Below are 23,965 nucleotides of genomic sequence, written 5' to 3'. Positions count from 1 at the left end.
TCTGTGTCTGTGTATGTGTGTGTGTGTGGACTTATTTATCTGTCTTCCTTCTCTTTTTCTCTCTATTTGTGACTTCCACTGTGCAATTTTCCGAGTGAGAGGACTTGGATTGCATTTTATCAGGCCTATATGGGCTTTTGCATTTTTTTTGGATGCCGTGTGTGTGTGTGTGTGTGTGTGTGTGTGTGTGTGTGTGTGTGTGTGTGTGGTGTGTGTGTGTGTGTGTGTGTGTGTGTGTGTGTGTGTGTGTGAGCCTTCATGCAGGCCTGTGCTTCTCATCAACATCAACTTTAAATTGAATTTAATGACACAGCCTTTAAACTGAGCTGCAGCGCTCCTGAAGTCCCATATTGTGTGTATTTTCAGATGAATATTATTATTTTGGATGTCTAGTAGAACAAGTTTACACGCTTTAATCTTCACATGCTGTATATCGCTGTAGCACCTCTGTGAACAACACACTCTGTGTTTTAGTGCCTGTCTCTTTATCACCCCTCCTCCCGAAAAGCCCAGTCCTCTCTGATTGGTCAGCTGTCACAGGCCTGAACAAGCCCCGCCCACATGAACTCTGCTGTGTTTATACAGCACAGAGAGACATAGAAATCTGACTTTCTGAACAAAGGGACCTTTTAATGAGAATGATCTGCACAGTTTATTAATCTTTTTTGTTAAATTGGAAATTAATATCAAACCATTTATCTTTTGCTTTTACATGCAGATGAATCCCGCTGTAACAAATTATCACGTCGCTGAGGTCGAACGCTGTAATTCATAAAATATACTAATTATACCTTGAAGTATTTAATCAGTAATGAACGAATTATGCGCTGAAATGACCTTTCAGACCCTAAACCGGCCAAATCAAAATTAAGCACGACACAAAGAGGAATATTTCAAGAGAATGGTAGATGATTCTTTCCCATGTCACAAGAATAACACATGAATGCTGTCATATATTGGCTTTTAGCTCTAAAATACATGTATACAGATGAGCGTGAAGCACACTGTGTACAGTAGATGCATGTTCAGGTGTCGTGTAGGTGTGTGAGAGCTGCTTGAAGGTTCATGGCGGCTCGTGGCAGTCGAGAGTTTACTGTGTAGTCTCTGTTTCAAACTAAAACCTTGGATTAGAGGAGCCCACTTGACAAACCTAACATGATGTATATAAATGCAGTTTTATTATGTAAAGGGTTTTAATGAAATGTGTTGAAGTGTTTGTGGTGGGTTTCAGTAAAAACCAGGTTGAAGAACAAGAACCCAACACAGTCGGGTCAGTTCACAGCCACAGAGACGGACAACAGGTCAATATCTGAAGTTTAATCAAGCAGCGTGTTGTCTTCGAACGCAGCACAGCACATCAGTTCTACACATGAATCTGGACCCCTGTGGGCGAGTGCTGACTCATACTGGTTCCTCAGTGAGGCCTTTAAACATGTTGCACTGCAGAGTAAAGAGCTGAGATACGAGTCGAATGTAAACAAAGAAGGGACACAAATCTTTACATCTCGCTCCCTGGGCAGCAGCGATACAGTCAGGTGTGCTTTGATGGCGTAATATCAGCATATTAATCAAGTTACACCAGCTTTGAAATGATTACTACATTCATTGATTGTTAGATCGACTGAAAATCATTCGGCAGCCTGATGATCGATGAATCCAGGGTTGTGTGCCTCGGAGAGCCAACAGTCTGCAAGATTCATCGAAGAAGACGACTTGAAGAACCAGAAAGAATTCTACACATTTGGATGCACGTAATCCATATTTTGGTTTGAAGCTTGTTTACAAGAAAACTACACAGTGCACCTTTAAGACTACACTTCCCCTGAAGCTTTGTTACAGAATAATGGCGCCCTGCACCAGACATCTCACTGTTTGCTTCGGCAGGACGATCGCGTGTCGTGTAAACTGCAGCGTGAACGACTGTCGAGGCGGCCAAACCGTGTAGTGACGCTCCTGCTCGTTAGCGGTGATTCTGTCAAAGCAAATGTGACGATGACTTGTTGATATTGAATTAGTATGTGTGAATGCAGTGTGTGTAGCTTGGTGTCACATGTAGGATATTAAGGTCTTGTTTGCACATCAGCATCATGTGAAATACTGTCTGTTTCTCCCCGTCTCACTCTCTCTCCTCCTCATCTGTCTGTCCTCTTATCTGCACACATTGTCTCCCCCCTCCTCCCCTCCTCCCCTCCTCCTTTCGGCCTTTCTCATCTCGTTCCTTGCCGTCTTCTGGACGCTGGGGTTATTTTGCATTCCTCTCCTCACTCTTCCATCTGCTTCATAACAAGAAAAAGCAGGAATTAATTAATAGGCTGATAGTGAGGCTTGAGAAAATAAGGGAGAAAGCGAGCTGAAAGGGAGAGGAAATCTAATCAGATGGGATCCTGTTTGTGTGTGCGAGTCTTCTGGGGTTGTGTGTCGTCCATATATATCCCTCCTTCACTGGGAAAACAATTAATTCTTTTTCGAGTGTCTTAAACCTCCTCTCCTCTCCTCCCCATCCATCCTCTCTCCCCTCCGCTCAGTGTCCTACTCACTGCACACTGATAAACTCTGATTAATATTTCCCCCCTCACTCTTCATCCCGTCCTCCCGCTCTCCCTCCGTCTCCCTCCGTCTCCAGCCGCGCTCTGTTTGCAGTTGCGTATCGAGGAGGCAGCATAGTTTTGTGGCTGCCAGCTAAATTGATGTCAAAATGGCATCCTCATGCCACAATGATTCAAATTTCTTATTTCCTCCCCTCTCCCATGCAGACAAGTCATCCCTCCCGTCTCCCCCTCCGTTTCTCACCTCCTCTCGCCGGGCTCCCTCCTCTTCCTCTCTGCTGTTTACTGTCGAAATCCGTCTAATGAAATTCACACAAAACAAGACGGGAGGCTCAGCGCCTTCCTCCTCGCCATCCTCCCGCTTCCTGTCTTCTGCCTCGCCTTCGTTTGTTTTTCTTTCATTTTCAGTCTCGCTCCATTTTCTCGTCTTTATTGTCCTCTCCATCTGTCCTTCACACTTTCCTCTATCTGTCTTTGTCCCCTTCTTTCTTTTCTTCCGCCTCCCCCTCTTGATTTCTACTGTTGTCTTTGTTTGTGTTTATCCGTCCTGCAGATTCCCTCGACACTTATTGCTGCCACTTCCTCTCTCGTCCTGTTTTTCTACATTTCCATTCCTGCAGGCCTCACTCGGAAACACATATATATTTATTTAGCTATATTTCCATTTCTTTATTTAGACAAGAAGTTTGTGTGTGTGTTACGTGTGTGTGTGTGTGTGTGTGTGTGTGTGTGTGTGTGTGTGGACGTTTAGTTGACAAGAGTCTGCATTAGTTTCACCGAAATGAGAAATACATTTGTGCTTTGCTCTTTACCACTTTGCCCCGGAGCCGTCTTGAAAAATGTATTTACCAGAGACGTGGTTTGTGCGAACATTAACAAACCTGAACGCCGGGGCCGAGACACACACACACACACACACACACACACAGACAGTGATACGGTGCTGACTAACACTCGGCACACTAATGAAGTTATAAAATCAAGTGTTCACTTCAAAAGGCGTAAAGGTTTTTGCATTTCGAGGCCACAAGCGGGGAGGGGGAGCTGAAGACAACGGAGGATGAAAGGACGAAGAGGCGGGAGGAAAGAGGAGGGAGGAGAGAACCAGAAAGGAGAGGATGGAAAAGTGAGGAGCAGAGGGAGAAAGGATGCGAGTGAAACTTGAAAGAATAAGATTAACGTCATACTTTTAATTGAGTGTTTCTTTGGACCCCCTATCTGTCTCTTTTCCTCTCTTCCTCCCCCTTTCTCATCTTTTATCCCCTTTATTCTTCCCTTTTACACTTCGTACATCTTCAACCGAAAGAAATAGTTTGACATTTTAGGGAATTTGGCTTATAGGCTCTCTTGCTGGGAGCCAGATGAGAGGATGGATACCACTTCATGTCTGCATTTAGCATAAAGACGACAGAAAAAGCTGAAGTGGATAGCATGACTTTGTCCAAAGATGACAAAACCCTCCTACCAGCACTTCCAAAGCTCAATGATCTATTTAATATTTGTGAAGTATATATAGAGCCAGTCAAGCTGTTTTTCCCTTTATGCTAACTGGCTTCAGCTTGTGTTTACAACCTTTTTTCACTCCTTGTAAACCAAAAATCTTCTTGACATTCCCGTTGGTACATTTGTTTGTCTCCTGGCGATGAAATTAGCAAAAATGAAATAAATATGATCTAAACATGCAAAGTTAAAGGTGTAATATCGAAGAATTGTAGTAAAATTATCAACATAATGGGGAGAAATAAGACTTGACATTATACCAAAGACATCTCTGTTGTGGTTTGTGTTGCAGAGATATCTGCAAAAAAATAAAATAAATCAAGCAACAGAATACGTTGATGGCTGTGGGTGAAAAAGGAGTTCTGTAAACTTTATTTTTCACAATTGCTTTTATAGTAGCAGTTTTGCTTTGATGATAAAGGCTTCAATTGTGTGGAAATAGTAGGTTGAGGTACATTTAAAGTGCCTGAATGACACTTTTTAAAGCTGTACGCAACCTGGCATTTAGCAGTAGGCGTCTGTCCCTAAATGACAAAGCATTTCTTCAAGCGCCTCTACGCCTATTATCCACCCGATATTCTCTCTCAGAGATGCTCTCTGCAATCCCACCTCCTCTACATCTTTCTTCCCTTCCTCATTATCTCCCTCCATAATTTAGCATCCTCCACCCTGAGTCATTTCTTCGTCCTCGCTCCCTCCTCAATTCATCTCCTCCTTATCCCTCTTGTCTCACACTCCCACCTACCCGTCTTATCCCTCCATCCATCCATCCATCCCTCCTTCCCATCTTCCCTCCTCTCCAGCCTCTCTCACTGTCTCCCACCTTCGCGTCCTCCCACCTCCTGTTTGCCTTGGTTTCCTTTTGTCCTTTCCGAGAGAGGCCAAATCTAATCTCTTCCACACTCCCACTTTTTCCCACTCACTCGTCTTTCGGCGTTGGCATCCAGCTCTTTATCCTCTCCCGCGCTCCCACTCCTTCTGCTTCCCCTCGCTTCATTTTTCGCTCTCTCGCGTCGCGTTGGGGATGCAAAGCTGTCGTCTTGCCTCTTATTTATTTATCTGTTGGTCTCCTTCATCCTTGTGTATCTGCAGACTGGAGAGTGGAATATTTTCTTTACCTTCCTGCCTGTTTGTCATATGTTCTCGACTCCTTCTTCATCTCCTACAGCCATAACAAGCTTCCTTCCTCGCCGCACTATACTCACTCTTTCTCACCCCTTTAGTTCTGGGCGCGCAGCCACCCCCTACTCCCTCGCTAACGAGCTCTGAGTGAAACGACTGAAAATGATATGCAATTAGTACTCAGCCTTCACTGTGTGTGTGTGTGTGTGTGTGTGTGTGCACATGTGACAGATTGAGATGGAGTTTGGGTGTGAATGTGATCCTATGTGCAGGTTTCAGATGGTGTGTGTGTGTGTGTGTGTGCGTGCCCTCAGGTTCTAGTCAGTATAGAGCTAATGTACTTTCCATGTACTGTGATAATGTAGGATGTGTCGATGGAGGGCGAGTCGTGCGTGTCTGTGCAGGCACGTATGTGGAAATGGCCGAGTGCTTCTCCGGTATCTCACTGTACATATATACATCTCCATGAACACATCTGAGATTAAATGGAGTGTAAAAAGAAAGCACAGGTGTGTGTGTGTGTGTGTGTGTGTGTGTCACAGGTCACCACATTATACATCCTCCACTGTGATCTCCCAACCTTGACAATCTATCTCAGGGCGCACACGATAATTCATTTTAATAGAATTACATTTTAATGAATCGGCCATTGCACTCTTGACTCTGCAGGATGACCTGCAGTAATTCAGTGATGATCCACTCAGAATGAGGAATATGTCATGCAGAAGACTTTTTTTCTTTTATCAGCACGCTGCACTAAAAAAAAACCATTTCCACTCATTTCATTTTCTCGCCAGGAACCATGCATGTTGGGTAATTGCACCATATTTTCAGTGGGTTGAAAAGCCAGTTTAACACCATTGTAATACGGAACACCATCAATTCAAACTGATATTTCGTGTCTCATTAAAGGTTCAGTTCATTTATCAAGGACTTGGTGTATTATTTAAAGGAGTAGTTCCCAAAGTACCCACTGGTTGCGACCACTCGGTGCCTGAAGGACGAGCCAAGGGCAGCACATACACGGATTACATCACGCTGTCGTTGTACTCGCACTGAAATGGATATACAGCTGAGGACAAGGACAACATGAACTACAGAAGAGTCTGAATACAGGACAAATACATACATTATGACCAGTGTGCATATAGACGTGTTTACATGCATGTCATTTACATAATCAATCCTCCCGCATACAGCACACACACATTAAACACAGCAACATTTTATTGCGTGAGCTGCGATCACCGTGTTGTGTTGTTCAGGGTCGGCAGCACCTCAGTCTGCAGGAACACGGTCCAGTCTTTACCTAATGTGGACTGGAAGCTGGAGAGGAGCCATCTCCCCTCCTGAGCACTGCTGATGTGCCCTTCAGCAAGGCACCAAACCCTCTAACTGCTTTCGGCGCCTCACACATCGCAGCCCCTCGCTCTGACACCTCTGCAGTAATGCATGTGAGGAGGTTTGTGCACGTGTGCGTCCTCGGGCCTGTGCATGTTAAATATAGATAAACTGAGTTTCCCAGTAAAGGGATTAATGCATCTCGTCCTCGAACATCCTAATTATTGTTGCTCCTGGACCATCATTGCTGCTGACCAATCACGTTTAAGTGCTCTACTCCTCATTCCTAAACCTAACCGAGCACGGACAGAACTCTGAAAAGAACACGCTGTGATTTGTGAGCGTAGAGTAAAAATAATTAGAATGATAACGTTCAGAGTGGAACACAAACAACAGGTCGTTGAAGTTGAACTAATCCTGGAACATCATTAGTTATGATGTCAGAGGAACAACGATGAACAGCAATCATGATGTGATTACCAGTTTTTCTTCCATTTCTGCCAACACATCTCCCTAAATCCCCATAAATTCTACACACTGGACCTTTAAATAGCCGGATGACTCACCCTAATTGGGCCAAACCAACCGCAGTTCCTCAGCACTTGATCTGTACGTGTGCTAATAATATGAGTCAACAAAGTGAAGCCCCACTCCCCAATTACAGCGCTGAATGCCTTTAATAGAAAGAGTGGCTTCCGTTGTCTTTGATGGTGATATCTCACGCTATCTAACATGACGTGTGGATAACAGGATGTTCGAGTCGACCCGGTTATTGCTGATGTCATAATACGCTGCAACAAAACACTCTTGTCAGGTCGGAGTACGTCTCACTGCTCAGACTGGCTTGAACTGGGATGAGATATCTGCATCAGACGATAAACAATATGTGCACGGCGTTGACCCCGGCCTCGGATGAAAGGCTCTTTACTCATCTTTGAAGATTACTTGGAGGGAAACCTGTTAAGTTCAATCGGAGTTTACACTTTCTGCCCGGCCATGAGAGCTGATTGGACTCGGTGTTGAATGTGGAGATTTCCACTGAGGGAAAACATTTTGAAAATCCTTTTTTAAGGTTCAGCCATAGAAGCTGAAATATAGGATGTGGTGCAGAGGTGCGTTCACACACTTTATGCTCCAGGCTGCACTGCAGCATCCGTGGTGATATATTTCATATGTGTCAGCTGGAGGAGGAAGGATTTACACTGCGTATCTCAGAGAGGACTATTCAGGTGCTGCAGTAAAATATGGCTAATTCAGTACTTAAGGGAATGTAGCCGTGCTTGGCTGTAAATAATTGGGCTTCCTTGTGGTTCTGCTGTGTAATACATGTTTCATCTGGCTGCTTTGTCATCGGTGATTTCATCAGTGAGCAAATGTGAGATATTTACAAGCATATCAGAAGCCTTAAGCAAGGTTGTTCCAATAGACAGGAGGACCAAATATAAAGTAGTTGGCTGCGAGGTGAAGGTTCTGACTCAACCCACCCCTACTGTATCTGCTAACACACTGGTGAGGGTTTCAGTTTTCCTGTTTAGATTGTCAGAGATCAAATCTAAAGTTGGCAGCTCTTCAGAGGGGCCTCAGTGAGGCAAACGCACAGCTGGTGAATGAAGAAGGCGGGCAGGAAAAAACAGACGTGCAGTATTAGATTTGACATCTTCAAAGATTTATGTATTCTTTAGCATTGTCAGGAAAAGAAGAGCGAGTTTACACCTTCGACACGTGAGGAGCAGCAAAGAGAGGGAGGAGAATGCCCGAGTAGGAGACGTTAACAAAGTTTAAGACAAAGAACTGACACGACATTTACTTTGACAGTTTTGGGTTTTTTGTTTTCAGGAAAAGACAAAATGAAAGCTGGGATACTGTAGATGTTTGTCACGTGATCGTTCAGAAGAAAGGGAAGCTAACTTTACTTCTTTGACCTTCTCGGGCTCGTGGCGTCCTGGAAACACGAGTCACATTTTCCTCTGTGTTCCATTCTGATTGCTGTAATGTGATTATTTGCCAATTTGGTAAAATATGCACGGCTAAAGCTCAAAATGACAAGCGCCTTAAGGCAGGTCGTGCGTTATTACCTCATGTAATCTTGAGGCCTTGTACTGTAGCTGAGCCCGGAGTGAAAATGGAGTTTAAAGACCTTATTATTGTGCGTTCATGCTGCCTATTGCTAAATAAATGTGTGTTTAATCAAATCCCCGTCGACTAATTGACACAGAGCAAACCTTGAGCCCAGGTAGTGTTGCAGCTGGCGCGTGATTCTTGGTTCCTGGGGCTCTCTGCAAAATATAATTAAACTGCCATGTTTAGTGTGCGCGCTGCTTGATGGTGCTCACATCAAACAATATGGAGAGTTAGAAGTGAGAGCATTCAGATCATCTGATAGGCCGGAGGAAAGTTTAGTAAATGTTGGTTTTGGTTCCGGGTTTAACAGAAACAATCACTGATATTTAAACTGCACTTGCAGCAGAATGAATCTAGAATCGAAGCTGCACTTTCTGCTGCGCCACATCAATATCGAATTATTCTGTTAATCCATTTTATGGTAAAGAATAAATGTTCTCACATTTCTTTGTGCAGCTGGCACATTTATTGATGCTTGAATAGAAAAATAACCTCATTGGAACAATAACAAGCCGACTTTATGTTCATCTTTATACGATCTATAGAAGAAGAAATGCAAGAAAACAGTCTTTGATATTTATTACCATAATTATCATTTATGTGTGTAAATAAGACTCCAGTCTCTGTTCCAACAGTAGATTCAGACAAAAGAAGCAAGATGCTTATAAAAAGCCTTTTATTTGACTTTAATTATTTTTCCTTTTTCACAACCTTTCTTTTGTACTTTAACATCTCATGTTTTGTATATACAGTTTATGTTTTGTTATATTTAAGCTCCATACATTTAAGTTTTTAAGCATTACATATATAACATCTAACCTGTTGCTAGCCTGAGCTTTAAAGGTGCAATATGTACACATTTTAGTAATTTCAAAGAAGTTACGACGTCTATACGACCTTACTTACTGAAGTCAGCATGCTAACCAGCTAGCCGTGTTTGCTAACAGTCGGGACCGCTAGCTGCACTGCTAACTGAGCTAAACAGCGATGATATGCGTGTCCCCATTCTCACATATTGCACCTTTTTTTAAAAAAATAATGTTTTGAGGACTGTAAATGAAATGTGTCCGTGTTCAGGTGGCGCTGAGCTTTGTTCTCTGACTCCAAATGCTTCTCAGACGTGTTAATGTATGTAGAATTATAAACCTCACCGTTATTTAACTGTATCCAGTCGTACTGTGCAGCTGAACACATCGTTCAGTCCCCGGTGGTTTAGTCTGGGCCTCACTCTCTCCTCCCTCTGATGGGGATCGTGCTCGACTCTGCTCTGTGCAGATGTTTCAGGTCAATCCTCTTCACTGATCCTTCGTGTTATCCAACACTGAGTTTTGCCAACAGTTTGCAGCGGCAGTATTTATTGTCACCACACTCTGGTTGAGCATTTGCTGCAGTGCAATTCCCAGCTCCCTACTGTTGCTGAAGGCACCATCACCCTCATCCTCTTCCTGTGCAGCTCAGCCTTATTGAGAAATGAGTAACTATTACTAATGATACACAGGACTTTAAATGTGTAACTGGCTGCACTGAGGGACAGATGCTGCTGCAGGCGCTTTAATTTGTCTGCGTCAAATTAGTATACAATGAATTTCATAAACCCTGGAGGGCTCTCATTCAATCAGTGTTGCCTTATGTTTTCAGAGTAGAAAAAAATATGTGAGGACAAAAAACTAGGCCAAACCTGATTTGTATGTATATTTTAAGTCCATGCACGGATGCCAAGTGTTTGACTCCCGACTCAGAATCTTGAGTTGTCTTGTTTGCTGCTGAAATGTGTTTATTTGCATCGTATTAAAGGACTTCCATCCCTGTGAAGAGGCTGCCATTAAACCACTCCAATACATCAATCATAAGTTTTGAGTTTTTTTTTCTTTGGCCTCACTTTTAATGAATATGTAAAGTAGGTGATTGGTTTCAGGAGTGAACAGCTGACTGAATAAATTATTGAGCAAACGAACTCTTTCACCATATTTCAGCTTTGGTATATTCTTTGTTATCATTTCAGCCTGGCTGTACAAGTATGGATGAGTAATTCGAGGTATTTAGAAATAGATAAGGTGTCGCCGAGCAGAAAGCAAACACCAGGTTACTTTATCGTCCAACATTTAGCCTCAGGCGCCGTGAATTTCACACCGAAGAGTGGAAGAGGCCAAACATTTATATTCATACTCAGTGTCCTAACAGAGGAGCTGACAATATGCTGGACTAGAATCTAATCTGAGTTGGTAACAGTCTGGCATTCTCATTAAACCATGAAGAAGAAACTGAGCATAATTTCCAGAACAACTGTCGTGGGGCGTCGCTCTCGAAGTGCCACATTTCATCTTGTCCTCTTTTGTTATTTAAGGATGTGAGCAGAGCTGTCCAAGTCAAAAAAATACAAACATAATCATGAAAGTGTAACAAAAACATGACGTTAGCGCCCGTCCAAGTAATCAGGAGAGGATCTGCTTCTTTTCCACCAACACATTTCACACCAGGCTGATGCATAATTGTCCTTCTGTTTGGCCAGAATGCGGATATCAGCTAATTGAGACATTAAGAAGAAGGAAGCCAAAACGGTGTCCAAGACCGGAGCTTGTTTGTTAATGTGTTTGCCTTCTGTCTCTCATTCACCCTTCAAGGCGGAGAGACTTCCCAGTTGTCTGTTTGTGTTTGGCAGTGCATTGGGTGAAGGGACGCCGACAGAATTATGTGTCCCCACCCTCCACGTCCGCCCACTGCTGCATTTAAATCGTCTTGGAAAAAAACCCAACAATGACAAAATACTGATATACATTCCAGCTATGCATTAGAATGTGGGAGGTCAGGAAGCTCAACCCAGCGAGTCTCATTTGAGCGTTACATTTAAATAAATGCATACAGATGAGCCTAAATGATGTTGAGGCTTTATAACTCGTGGAAATAGGAGAAAATAACTTATTATTTTCACCTTTGGCATTTGAATTATTAATTATTACTGAATTAGACATTTGCATAATGTATTAAAAATGCATTTTTAGATGTATCTGATTAAAATTTACTCGGTAGAAGCTAACAGTGATGTTAGCCTGCTGGAGAAGCTAACAGTGATGTTAGCCCGCTGGAGAAGCTAACAGTGATGTTAGCTTGTTGGAGAAGCTAACAGTGATGTTAGCCTGCAGGAGAAGCTAACAGTGATGTTAGCTCGTTGGAGAAGCTAACAGTGATGTTAGCCTGCAGGAGAAGCTAACAGTGATGTTAGCTTGCCGGAGAAGCAAGCAGTGATGTTAGCCTGCCGGAGAAGCTAACAGTGATGTTAGCTTGTTGGAGAAGCTAACAGTGATGTTAGCCTGCAGGAGAAGCTAACAGTGATGTTAGCTCGTTGGAGAAGCTAACAGTGATGTTAGCCTGCAGGAGAAGCTAACAGTGATGTTAGCTTGTTGGAGAAGCTAACAGTGATGTTAGCCTGCCGGAGAAGCTAACAGTGATGTTAGCCTGCCGGAGAAGCTAACAGTGATGTTAGCTTGCCGGAGAAGCAAGCAGTGATGTTAGCCTGCCGGAGAAGCAAGCAGTGATGTTAGCCTGCCGGAGAAGCTAACAGTGATGTTAGCCTGCCGGAGAAGCTAACAGTGATGTTAGCCTGCCGGAGAAGCAAGCAGGGATGTTAGCCTGCCGGAGAAGCTAACAGTGATGTTAGCTTGCCGGAGAAGCAAGCAGTGATGTTAGCCTGCCGGAGAAGCTAACAGTGATATTAGCCTGCCGGAGAAGCAAACAGTGATGTTAGCCTGCCGGAGAAGCAAACAGTGATGTTAGCCTGCCGGAGAAGCAAACAGTGATGTTAGCCTGCCGGAGAAGCAAGCAGTGATGTTAGCCTGCCGGAGAAGCTGACAGTGATGTTAGCCTGCCGGAGAAGCAGACAGTGATGTTAGCCTGCCGGAGAAGCAGACAGTGATGTTAGCCTGCCGGAGAAGCAGACAGTGATGTTAGCCTGCCGGAGAAGCAGACAGTGATGTTAGCCTGCCGGAGAAGCTGACAGTGATGTTAGCCTGCCGGAGAAGCTGACAGTGATGTTAGCCTGCCGGAGAAGCTGACAATGATGTTAGCCTGCCGGAGAAGCTGACAGTGATGTTAGCCTGCCGGAGAAGCTAACACTGGTGTTAGCCTGCCGGAGAAGCTAACACTGGTGTTAGCCTGCCGGAGAAGCTAACACTGGTGTTAGCCTGCCGGAGAAGCTAACACTGGTGTTAGCCTGCCGGAGAAGCTAACACTGGTGTTAGCCTGCCGGAGAAGCTAACACTGGTGTTAGCCTGCCGGAGAAGCTAACACTGGTGTTAGCCTGCCGGAGAAGCTAACACTGGTGTTAGCCTGCCGGAGAAGCTAACACTGGTGTTAGCCTGCCGGAGAAGCTAACACTGGTGTTAGCCTGCCGGAGAAGCTAACACTGGTGTTAGCCTGCCGGAGAAGCTAACACTGGTGTTAGCCTGCCGGAGAAGCTAACACTGGTGTTAGCCTGCCGGAGAAGCTAACACTGGTGTTAGCCTGCCGGAGAAGCTAACACTGGTGTTAGCCTGCCGGAGAAGCTAACACTGGTGTTAGCCTGCCGGAGAAGCTAACACTGGTGTTAGCCAGTATAATAGCATAGTATAGTATAATGGGTATACGTCTTCACCTCCACGAACACCCATTAAGCTTTAAATGCATAGTTTTAATTGAAGGCCTGTCCTTTCTTGTTCACTGCATCAAGCTAACTAGTCAGTGACGAATGAACAGAAACAGCTTTCATCCTGGATTCATTCAGGCTCCTGTAGATTCCTAACAAAGATGCAGACATGACGGATGAGTGCCGATAGACGAATCAAGTTCTAGTTGGACGTCTTAAAATGCGAGGTGTGATGGGATGGGATGCAGTCGTGAGTTTGGGGATTGCAAAAACAGAAAATCCTGTTTTTGAAGCCGAAGATAAGACAAGTAGTTGTTGGTTTTTGTGTAATGGGATTTGCAGATGACAATTTTTCATCCAGTCTGATTTTTTCTTTTTTACCTATTTGTTATATTAAAAAAAAGAAGTATTATCACAAAGCTTATCCCACTCCAGCTGAGGTTTAATGTTTCGGCTGAGTGACACAATCTTGAAGTGTTTTCCTCCTATCAGTCATATTTGCATTGTACTTTTGGTTGGTCACAGACCTGCTTTAAGGCTTCTTGGAGTTTCTTTGCCATGCAGTGACTTATATGTGCATTTGTTAACATAAACAGAATTCAACCGAAGCAAAAATGTCCCTTTATTAGAGATTGAGACTGTATATAGCGCAGCTCAGGAGGCGCTTTAGTTTCTGGTCAAACAGAAGTTAAGTTGCTATTTCAGTCGTTGTTTTCAAATCTAAAACTGGATTCTCCATTTCCTGCTCGCCTCCCCAGGAGCCGTTGTTAAAGCAAAATCAAATTACAAACAAAGGTTTTTTCATATTAATTGACTTTGTTTAGGCTATTAAGAAGCATCCATGTGGGATTGTTTTCTTGTCATGCATCATAGATTAATTTGTTCAAATATAAAGCGCTGCAGAAATCCTCACGTCTGCTGCAAACACACCAACCGCTCTGAGAGTTGAGGCCAAGAATTGCTAAAGATGTTTGTGTTCAATAAAACGCCTAACTGGTCTTTTAAACTGTGGAGTAAACAGAGAAAAAGTGCTCCCCACACTGACATCAGGGGAAATTTAAGGCTGTTCACACAATGTTCAGGCCGTCAATCACCTGATTCACCTCCCTGCTTCCCTTTCACTTTCACAGTGTGGACCTGGTGCACGCCCAGCTGCACGTGTGTGAGGGCCGCAGCCTGCCCGACCTGAACCTCAAACAAGACAAGATCCGGGTGAACGGCTGCGCCATCCAGTGCAGAGTGACGACCGAGGACCCAGCCAGGGGCTTCCAGCCGGACACCGGCAGGATCGAGGTAGGACTGCTCTCAGAATGACCTGGAGATCTTTTCCATGCTGTCTTCAGGGAGACGACATGTGGTCCCTCCTGAAACGTGACTCACAAAGTCTGGAGAGAAACCTGCAAGTTGAGCGATTTGGTGAAATATACAGTATTTTTAAGTGATTCGTGGTTAAAAGACAAACATACTTTTGCCTTCATAACTCATAGTAACACTCTCTCAGGCTTGCTTCCAAAGTAAGGTGCTAACTCAGATGTTTAAAGCACCCGGTGGAGTTCTTTTATCACTAGCACCACATGGAGCAGTGCTTTTATTAGTGGGTTACAGTTTTGTTTGTTCTAACTCATGCACACATGATGCACATTCCTGCAAATGGCTTTAGATCCTTCACTAATTCAGAGGTGCTGGTAACTTGCAATGCACCAACAGATGCAGGGAACAAGGGAAAACATGGATGTAAACAATACAGTTTTCAAAAATACGTATATATACGAAAATAGCAAATGTTTCACGAGGAAAGAAACACTTTGAACACATTTGTTAGACTTCAACGGACTCCTGGTTTGTTTTCGTTGAGAAACTCCAGAGTGCACCTTCACCAGCCAGCTCAGGTGTTGCACATCGTACATGTTTATCTCACTGAACAACACTCTGTGTGGTTCAAAGGAGCACACAAACCAAATTAAACTCATTTTCTGTATCACTGAGATGCTGCAACATTGAGTGGTAAAGTGCCAGAGCCCAACTTGGCACATTAAGCTCTCCGCTTCCAAGTTTAATTATACGACATCATTCTCTCTTCCGCTAAGCATGCTAAATTTAGTCGGCATCAGTTTAGCCCATATGTCATATACACTTGGCTTGCAGAGCACCATGGCATCACATTAGAATCTCCTTCCTCGCCTCATGGCAAATGTTGCCTTCATTTAAAGCTGCTGTAAGTGATATATTTGTATTAAATGAGCGTTAAACAGCTCCGTATATAGAGAGTGTTTGGTCAGTAATGAAGAAGAGTTTGAGAGCATCTTCCAGTTTGTGGTTTGCATGTTTTCCTGTGGTTGCATCGGTTATATTAAAGTGCTCTGGTATCCCTCACAGGCATCAGGAACACATATAAAAGGTTGTTCTACTAAACGTTAAAGCACTGGCGTATATCTGGAGTGGGTCCCAGGTGATGTACAGTGGCGGCCCTGTGCGCCACACGGGCGGCTTTAATGCAGAGAACACGTCTCACTACGTTGCCCTCAGGATGACTGTATGTGACGAAGAGCGATTCTTCCTCAGAGAAAAAGAGCAATGAAGTAAAAGTTGCAAAAAGCTTCCGAGCGGATTGATGACTCCCACCGGGATCTAAAGCACGAGAAAAAACATCATTAATGCAGCTTTATATTGATGAGAGATTACAGAATGTCTGCATCTAACTGGCACATGCAGTATGCATGAACACATGTGCACTCAGGCCCAGCTGCAGAGATCAACCGGCGCTTGAAATTAGAGGTGTGTCATATTGATCCATGTAGTAGCTCTCAGCAGTGCAATTATAAACGCACATCGCCATATGAGGTCTGTGAGTGGGATGACAGGATTTCTCTGTGCATGTGCATTTCTGCATGAGTGCGTGAGGATGTGTTCGCCTTTGTTCTGTGCGAGGGCTGCTTTTATTTTCTAAATGCTCTTCTGTTGAACGTCCATGCAGAGAGTGTGTCCCTGTGCCCTCTGTGTGAGAGGACCAGCCGTCCCTCCACACACGAGAGACACAAAGGTCGCCGTGCTATACGAGTGCTTTGTGTGTCTGTTCACAAGTACATATCCTCTATATATCTACTCTCCACACTGTACATGCCTTTTTGCAGTCTTGTCTCTATAAATCTCTCTGTCGCCATGAGGTTTGATCCCAGGATGCTCTCTGGCTGTCAGGTCTTTTTGTCCTTCACCCTCGGTTGTACCCCGACCCACGCTTGTCTTCTCGTCTCTTCATTCCATCGTCGTCCTGCTTTCTTTGATACTTTTCTCTTTGCTTCTTTCTCTCTTAGCTTTAACAGGCTGCCAATTAAATGGTAATGACAGCCACTTTGAATCAATAAAAACAGCTGAAAGAATGTGAGAAATGGAATTAAATTAAGGTTTGATAGGAATAAAAGCACTTACCAGAATAGAAAACAGACTGAACCCGGTGTGAGAGATAATGTTGAGGGATGACGGCGATTCTGACCTCAGCTGGTGGACGTGGCTCAAAAAAGCTCTGTAAGCTCGAGCAGCTATGTTCAGGTTATGTTTGGATTGAAGACTAGAGTCTGCTAAACGCAAGAGGAGCTTGAGTGGAATTAAAGTGTAATGAATTCTTAAACAGTGCCGGGAAGCTAAAAAAACAAGTCATGTAAGTGTTTTTCAGCTCAGCTTCCTGTCAGAAATCTGCAATCTGCGTCTGAGCCGTGCAACAAGCAGACAAGGGAAGCTGATGGATGTTATCATGTTATTGTCTGCATGTTCAAATTTATAGCAATTGGGAAGCTATAAATTCCTGGAGTCTCTGTGGTCTCTCGCGCCCCCCCATCGTCTTGGATGCAGTAAATAAAAAGCCTGCCATCGCTGCCCGGTGACTTCACGCGGTGATTTTTGACTCCTGGGATGTGATTGAATTCGTCGTGCACCAGTAGCTTTCCAATCAAACAAATCATCCGTCTCTTGGTTCTGAGCGAGGGGGAGGAATGATTAGTCGTGTCGAGCGCGCAGATTCATTTCAATTGAATTTGAGTCCATTAATCTTTCAGGCAGGAGTCGTTGTTTTAGTTAAACAGTTGACGAGTTTATCTGACAGTTCAGGTTCCTGAGCCACATTCAGATCATCGTAGGTTTGAGATTCACACCTGATGTGGGAAGTGAAGACCAGACAGATGTTGTTTGAACGACCTCGTCTTCACTTTCACTGTGCGATGCTTCTCTCTGAGAAAATGGCTGCTTTGGCTTCATAGTGCTTTTTTCAGCAACTTGTCCGAGAGGAGTAGCCACGGAATATCTTGTGACCTTCCCACTTCAAGGACTTCTCCGCAGCTTCCGCCTCGTGTGTTCCCTCTCCAGCTCCATCTGCATCACTCCAGTCTTCCCTCCCACCTTCCTCTCCGCTCAAAATAATGTACATATTTTCCACATCCTTTTCTTCCCTCCGCCTTCGAGCACTGCTTCTCTCCCTCTGCAGCTCTGTGTTCGCTCATCCTTATATCTCGTCCCCATCTCTCTTCCCCACTTACCCTCTTTTTCCCCCCTGCCTTCCGACGCCATTTAGCCGCGCAGTTGAGCCACGAAACGTGTCATCGCGGTGCCCCCACCACCATTACCATGCAATATGAATGAACCACACACAATCACCACAGGAAGGCATGGATGGAGGAATGCCACGATTGAGGGACAGATGAATAAATTATTACCGAAGGGCTGTGACAAGGTTTGTAAGGAGTGACGCACTGAAAGGTGGAGAGCAGGAAAGGCTGGAACATCTTGTCACGCTATGGGCCTTTGGTCACTGGAGGCATGCAAAGCATCGTGGATTATGGACGAGCGACGGTGGAATCTCTTCTGTGCCCTTTTCAGAGGCGATACAGACGCCCCACACCCAAATCTCAGACCAGCGAATGGCGTTTGAGGATTCCGCAGCGGTATTAAACTTTGAACTGAAGCTCATGCGGCGATAGTGCTGTTGAAAATTCCATCAGCCTCTCGCTCAGTGTGTTGGACTCTGTAAAAAGAGCTGCGGCGTGTCAGCAGGAGTGGAACACTGTGGTGAGGAGGCTGCTCCTTGTATACGAGGGCAAAAATCATGTGTCCTGCACAAAATGCTAGAGTATTGAAAAAGCGAGGAAGAACAGAGCGGAGGGATTGGAAATGATGGGGGCTAGCGTTAGAAAACAGATAGAAATTGATAGAAACGTTGGTGAACTCAACGCATCAAGACCGCGGCGAGGAAATGTGTCACAGCGTGGAGAGACAAGAGACTAATGGCTGTTTGTGAGCAGAACACAAGCAAACATCCAACAGGTCAAATCTGTTATGTACACGCTTCATTTTCTGTTCTGGGGAGAAAAATAGATAAAGGGGGGGAATAAAAGGCGCAGGGAAGCTTTCTATCTCATTCTCTCATCTCCTTTTTAATGGAGCTTTCAGAGCAGGTGAAGGAGACGGGTGAGGAGAGAGCAGAGCAGAAAGCAGAGAGGATACAAGAGAGCAACGCAAGCAAACAAGGCACTGAGAGATGTAGAGCAGGATTAAGAACAGCCATTACTCAGCTTTTATTTAAAGGGCCGACCCAGAGTGGCAGTGTCGGCCCCCTGCTGAGGCGCTGCGTCTGCACTGTGACTGTCTGGAGCTGCTCGCTGCACTGCAGATGGTTTTCTGTTGTGACAGCTATTCAGTGCATTCACACTCTGAATACACTGTGTTAATCTAACATTTAGGTGGTGAAGGGAGGAGAACTGCACGTACAAATGAGCTCTGAACCTGCTGCAGACAGTTTGGTGATAGAACTGTCCGACAGCGTCCACAGCAGTGGACAAAACCAATCTCAGTTCAAGGTCTACTTTCTTTCTGTTTTGTAGCTTTGGACCGAGTCAGGTGGCGTTCATCCACAGCAACGTTTCTCCAGTTGTTGTTTTATCACTTTGTCATGCACTTTCAGATTGGAAACGAATACTTTCCACCACAACGGTCATCGTGGTATTATTGTGAACAGACTGCACACTGGTATGCAAACTGAAGTGGAATAGTGTATTTGTGGCAGTTTGATCCTCCTGAAGTGCTTCATTCATACAGGTGTGAGTGCAACAGGTCTGCTGTCAGGGTCGAGGTTGTGTTTAGGTTTACAGGCCTTCATGCAGGATCCTGCGGTTTTTCTCGGGAGTCGTGACGATGGTGGGTGTTTTTAAAGCGTGATGGGATTGTGGCTTGTGTAAGGGACAACCTGCAGAGCTGAATGTTTAATATGAGGTAATAACATCTGTCTGCTGGACATGAAATCCGTACGAAATGACAATTTCAGCTCCAGCTGTCACAAAGCGCTGCGTTCTGCTTTAACACTATGTACACAGCCCGACTGCTCCACCGTCTACCTGACAATTGTCACGACAGCAGATTATATAATTGCCACTGTGATACAGTATATTTACAGAGGTGTAATATCCTTTCACACAGTTTTACAAGTCACTACATCTTACAGGCTGGTAAAGGAGTTACTCAGCCGTGCTGTCTGACTTTATATTTACCTGAATGCAGTCTGTTTCCTCTCTGAACCCGAGTGAGTTTCCACGGTTTAATATGACTTCGTTATACCTTTAGGATTATCTTCACACTGTACATTCAATTAAAAATGTATAAGAATTAGAATGATTATATTTGGGCCTATAATTTCTCCAAGAGGAATACAGAAGAACAGTCAGGAAAAGTATTTTTTAATTGGCAGCTCTGCGAGTGAAGAAGCTGGACTGCTGCTCTGCTTTAACATACGAGGCATCACGCAGCAGAGCAAGCACAATGCAGTGTTTTAAGGTAAAGACTGAGAGAGAAGAGGTACATGGAGGGAGAAGATAATAAGGCGAGAGGGTGTGAAGCGAGTGATGTGGGATGGAGGGGAGAGACGAGGATGAGGAGTGATGGATGTCATAGCAGGAGGGTAGCGGCAGCCTGTCGACAGGGAGGCTGACAGGGAGGGATGGACTGCCTGCTGCAGGATCAAGCAGGCAGGCAGGGAAGCAGAGGGGGGAGAGTATTAAAGCAGCACCTTGACATTTTGTATTTTAATCTATTTTTCTTCTGCGGCAGCCACTTTTCACATCCAATGTATCCGCCCCAACCTTTTGGCACATAAGCCCTGTGATCAGTGTTGCTTGGTGAGATGTGAAGCTGATTCCAGGAAGAGCGAGCGGGAGAAGCCCTTTACTCCCACAGCGCGATAAGTGGATGATGAAGACAATTTGCCGAAGCTCGAAATCATGTTACTGCTGTAAAGTAAAGAGGGGGGAAATATGGCTTTGTGAAAAATAGAAGGGTGTGGATGGTCTGATCGATCTTCACAGTGTGTAGAGAAGTAAAAGAGTGATATGTGTCTGCATCTGATGGCGGCAACGAGGGAGCAGCGATCACACTGCTCTTGTTTTCACATCTATCTGCTGATCATCACATCAGCATCTCATCACAGATATCTGTAATATATGTGGCTGATCATTTCATCCATCCTCCATCTTTCTCCGTCCCTCTTTCTTTCCATCTTCCTCTCATTTCTCATATTCGATCACCTCATTTCAGATGTTTCCCCGCAGCCTCTTCAAACATTCCCACCATGTCCTCACGTCCTTGTTCCTCTCTGCTTCCTGTGTTTCTACCTCCCCTTAACTCCCTCCTTGTCTCCCTCCTCACTTCCCTTCCTTCCTGCTGTCATGTGCCATTCAGTTGACTGAGGAAGAAGAGAAGCTCCCCATGCAGCTCACAGAGGAATGAAAACCCTGGAGGGAGCCGCGGCACCTCACCTCTCCATCCTCTCTCTTTCCTTATCGCTCTAATTTGAATATCAGAAAACGGATTTAACCGCCATCCCATAATTCATCCCACAAATCACTTGTCTTCTCTCCTCAATGTGTCAAGCAGCCTCACTCACATCCGTCTGCGCTTCCACCACCCAACCTGACGTGCATCTCTCTCTTGTTTGTTTCTTTTAATGGAACACATTTGCATGCGTCACTCAATGTATTAATAATATCTTTAACAATGCCGCTGTGTGTGTGTGTGTGTGTGTGTGTGTGTGTGTGTGTGTGTGTGTGTGTGTGTGTGTGTGTGTGTGTGTGTGTGTGTGTGTGTGTGTGTGTGTGTGTGTGTGTGTGTGTGTGTGCTCATCATCCTCCAAAGAACAACTCTGAGTGTGTAAATAGGTTGAGGCCTCATTAGAGGAGGTGCAGCTCCGCACATCGTCGTAAACTCCTTCATGTTTGCACTACAAACGCGCCGCGCCTCGTGCCGGTCCGTGTGTCATCATTCAGCGCCGTTATGTCATTCTCTCCGCTCGCCACCAACAAAGCGGGCCGTCACATATGTAACTGGCGGTGACAGACCTCAGGTTGTTTTGTGCTCATCCATTTTGAATTTATGTGATTTAAAAATGATTTACCTCAACACTCAATGCAGAATTTTTGCCGCCTGCTGTTAAAGTTTTATATTTACAATATTAGCGAGGTTATAATACAAACTCAGTAACATTAATTTTTCCATTAAAGATAAACAAGCTGTTCTCAGAACACTGTTTGAAGCTGGAAAGGTAGCAAACTTCCATATTATCTGGTGTTTGGACGTTTTTAAAAGGGTGTTTTGATCGGAAAACTGTCAAACCACCAAACAACTCCTGATGCTGTTGAGTGTACCAGCCAAAGTCCTGAGAGTGTGGACACTACTGTGACTTTTAGCACAAATCCAAGAGCTTGCTCCCAAACTGTGACAGGAATGTCACCTGTATTGATGTAAGAGCGTTTTGTCACAACTGCAACACGTATGCACGGCATGAAGAGATTGCAGGACCGAAAAATCATCAGGGTTGTGTTATGAGTCCTGATTTGTTTCGCATTATTTCTGACATAATCTGAAAATGGTGATTGTTTTCGCTGAGGTCTGTACCAAACCAGCATGTTCCCTTGTAGGCAGAGACATCCGTATTAAGATTAATCAACTGTTCAGCCGTGCTTTTGCTAATTGGTAAACAAAAGAAAAAAAGAAAACGAGGTTGTGTTGAGCTTCAAAGTTCCACATAAACATGAGTATAAATAACTGCTGTATGTGATTTATATTTCCTTTGATTCTGTAAAGATGAGCAGACACTCGAGTTGCAGCAGCGAGTCGGAGCAGAATTTTCGCCGCCTGCTGTTAAATTTGTATATTTACAGTTTTATAATATTAGCGAGGTTCAGAATAAAATAAGGTCCCCAGAACACTGTTTGAAGCTCAAAAGGTGACAATACCTACCTGCAATCTCTGGTGTTTGGATGTTTTTAAAAGAGTGTTTCGATCTGAAAACTGTCAATCCACCGAACAACTCCCAGTGCTGTTGAGCGTACCAGCCCAAGTCCTGAGAGTGTGGACACTACTGTGACTTTTAGCACAAATTCGAAAAACGAATGTCACCTGTGTTGATGTAAGAGCGTTTTGTCACAACTGTAACATGTATGCACGGCATGAAGAGATTGCAGGAACGAAAAATCATCAGGGTTGTGTTTTGAGTCCTGATTTGTTTTCTCATTATTTCTGACATAATCTGAAAACAAGTAAAAGTATGTTATCAACTGTTCAGCCGTGCGTTTGCTAATTGGTAAACAAAAGAAAAAAACAAAACGAGGTTGTGTTGAGCTTCAAAGTTCCACATAAACATGAGTATAAATAACTGCTGTATGTGATTTATATTTCTTTAGATTCTGTAAAGATGAGCAGACACTCGAGTTGCAGCAGCGAGTCGGAGCATGTCGTGCTGTCAGTCACCAGAATTACATTTTCACACACCGCTCCATGCAGCGATGATGAATCAGGGTCACCAAAAGCCAGCGCGAACACACACTTCACCAGAACCACCGAGTGTGTGTGTGTGTGTGTGTTCTCTCCTGAACCAGCTGAACCCAAACAGAGGTGTGAGAGCTAGCTTAAACCTGTGACAAGAAAGGAGGGAAAATGGAGGCAGACGCGCACACTGCTCACACCACGCCTTGTTAACTCCAGTAACATCCAGGACCTCTGACCAGGTGTTAGAACACCGGGAACACACACCTGCAGGAGGGCAAACCACCAGCACGGCAGGCACAGGCACACACGCGGCCGTACAGGGTGTAATTTCCAAAGAAAGCACCTCTGACCTTGGGAAGGTCGTGCGTGGAGAGCCTCCGACGTGAGCTGACTCCTGCAGAGTGTGTCGTGTTGGAGTGAAGGAGCTCATCACCGCCTGTCCTTTCTGTTTCTGCTGCTTTTTTCCACATAATCTTCGGTCAGATCACATCTATTTTTGATGCGATGCCCTCCTCCCCTCCGCGCTCCGTCTCTGCCACTCAGCGACATGGCAATTACGGGCCCAAATTAGCCCAGTATTTTATGGAGTGACATTTCTCCCTTTCCTCCATTAGTGCACTCACCACTCAATTCTCTGCTCATGCATTAGGTAGTATTGTCCAATTACTGTCTCACTTTCTTTCCCCCCTCCTCTGCCTCTCCGGTGCCTCTCTGGTGCCTCTCCTTCCCTTCTGCTCGCTCTCTGTGTCGTCCCACCATTTCTAAATTCATTTATCACATTAGCCAGACAAAAATCATTGCTAATGATGTAAAACCGGCAAAGAAATCATTGCTAATGATATAGAGTCGAACATTTCATTTACAAATATTCAACAATTGAAAGGGCTGTGGGATATTTTGCCCCCTGATTGCTTTGCAC

At 44.5% G+C, this 23,965-nt stretch overlaps 1 protein-coding gene across 2 annotated transcripts in view; it reads left to right on the top strand.

Moving 5' to 3' along the window:
* pcxb (pyruvate carboxylase b) overlaps positions 1-23,965 on the top strand; it is a 310,653-nt gene that overhangs the window by 87,683 nt on the left and 199,005 nt on the right. For both annotated transcript variants that reach the window (XM_030431366.1, XM_030431367.1), the window contains exon 11: positions 14,379-14,541. In XM_030431366.1, coding sequence (XP_030287226.1) covers positions 14,379-14,541 — 163 coding nt within the window. The remainder of the gene's footprint in view (positions 1-14,378; positions 14,542-23,965) is intronic.

Source organism: Sparus aurata, chromosome 10 (assembly GCF_900880675.1).
Source record: "Sparus aurata chromosome 10, fSpaAur1.1, whole genome shotgun sequence".
Classification (NCBI taxonomy): domain Eukaryota; kingdom Metazoa; phylum Chordata; class Actinopteri; order Spariformes; family Sparidae; genus Sparus; species Sparus aurata.
Note: the sequence above shows the minus strand (reverse complement) of the source record. Positions and strands in the feature narration are given on the sequence as shown.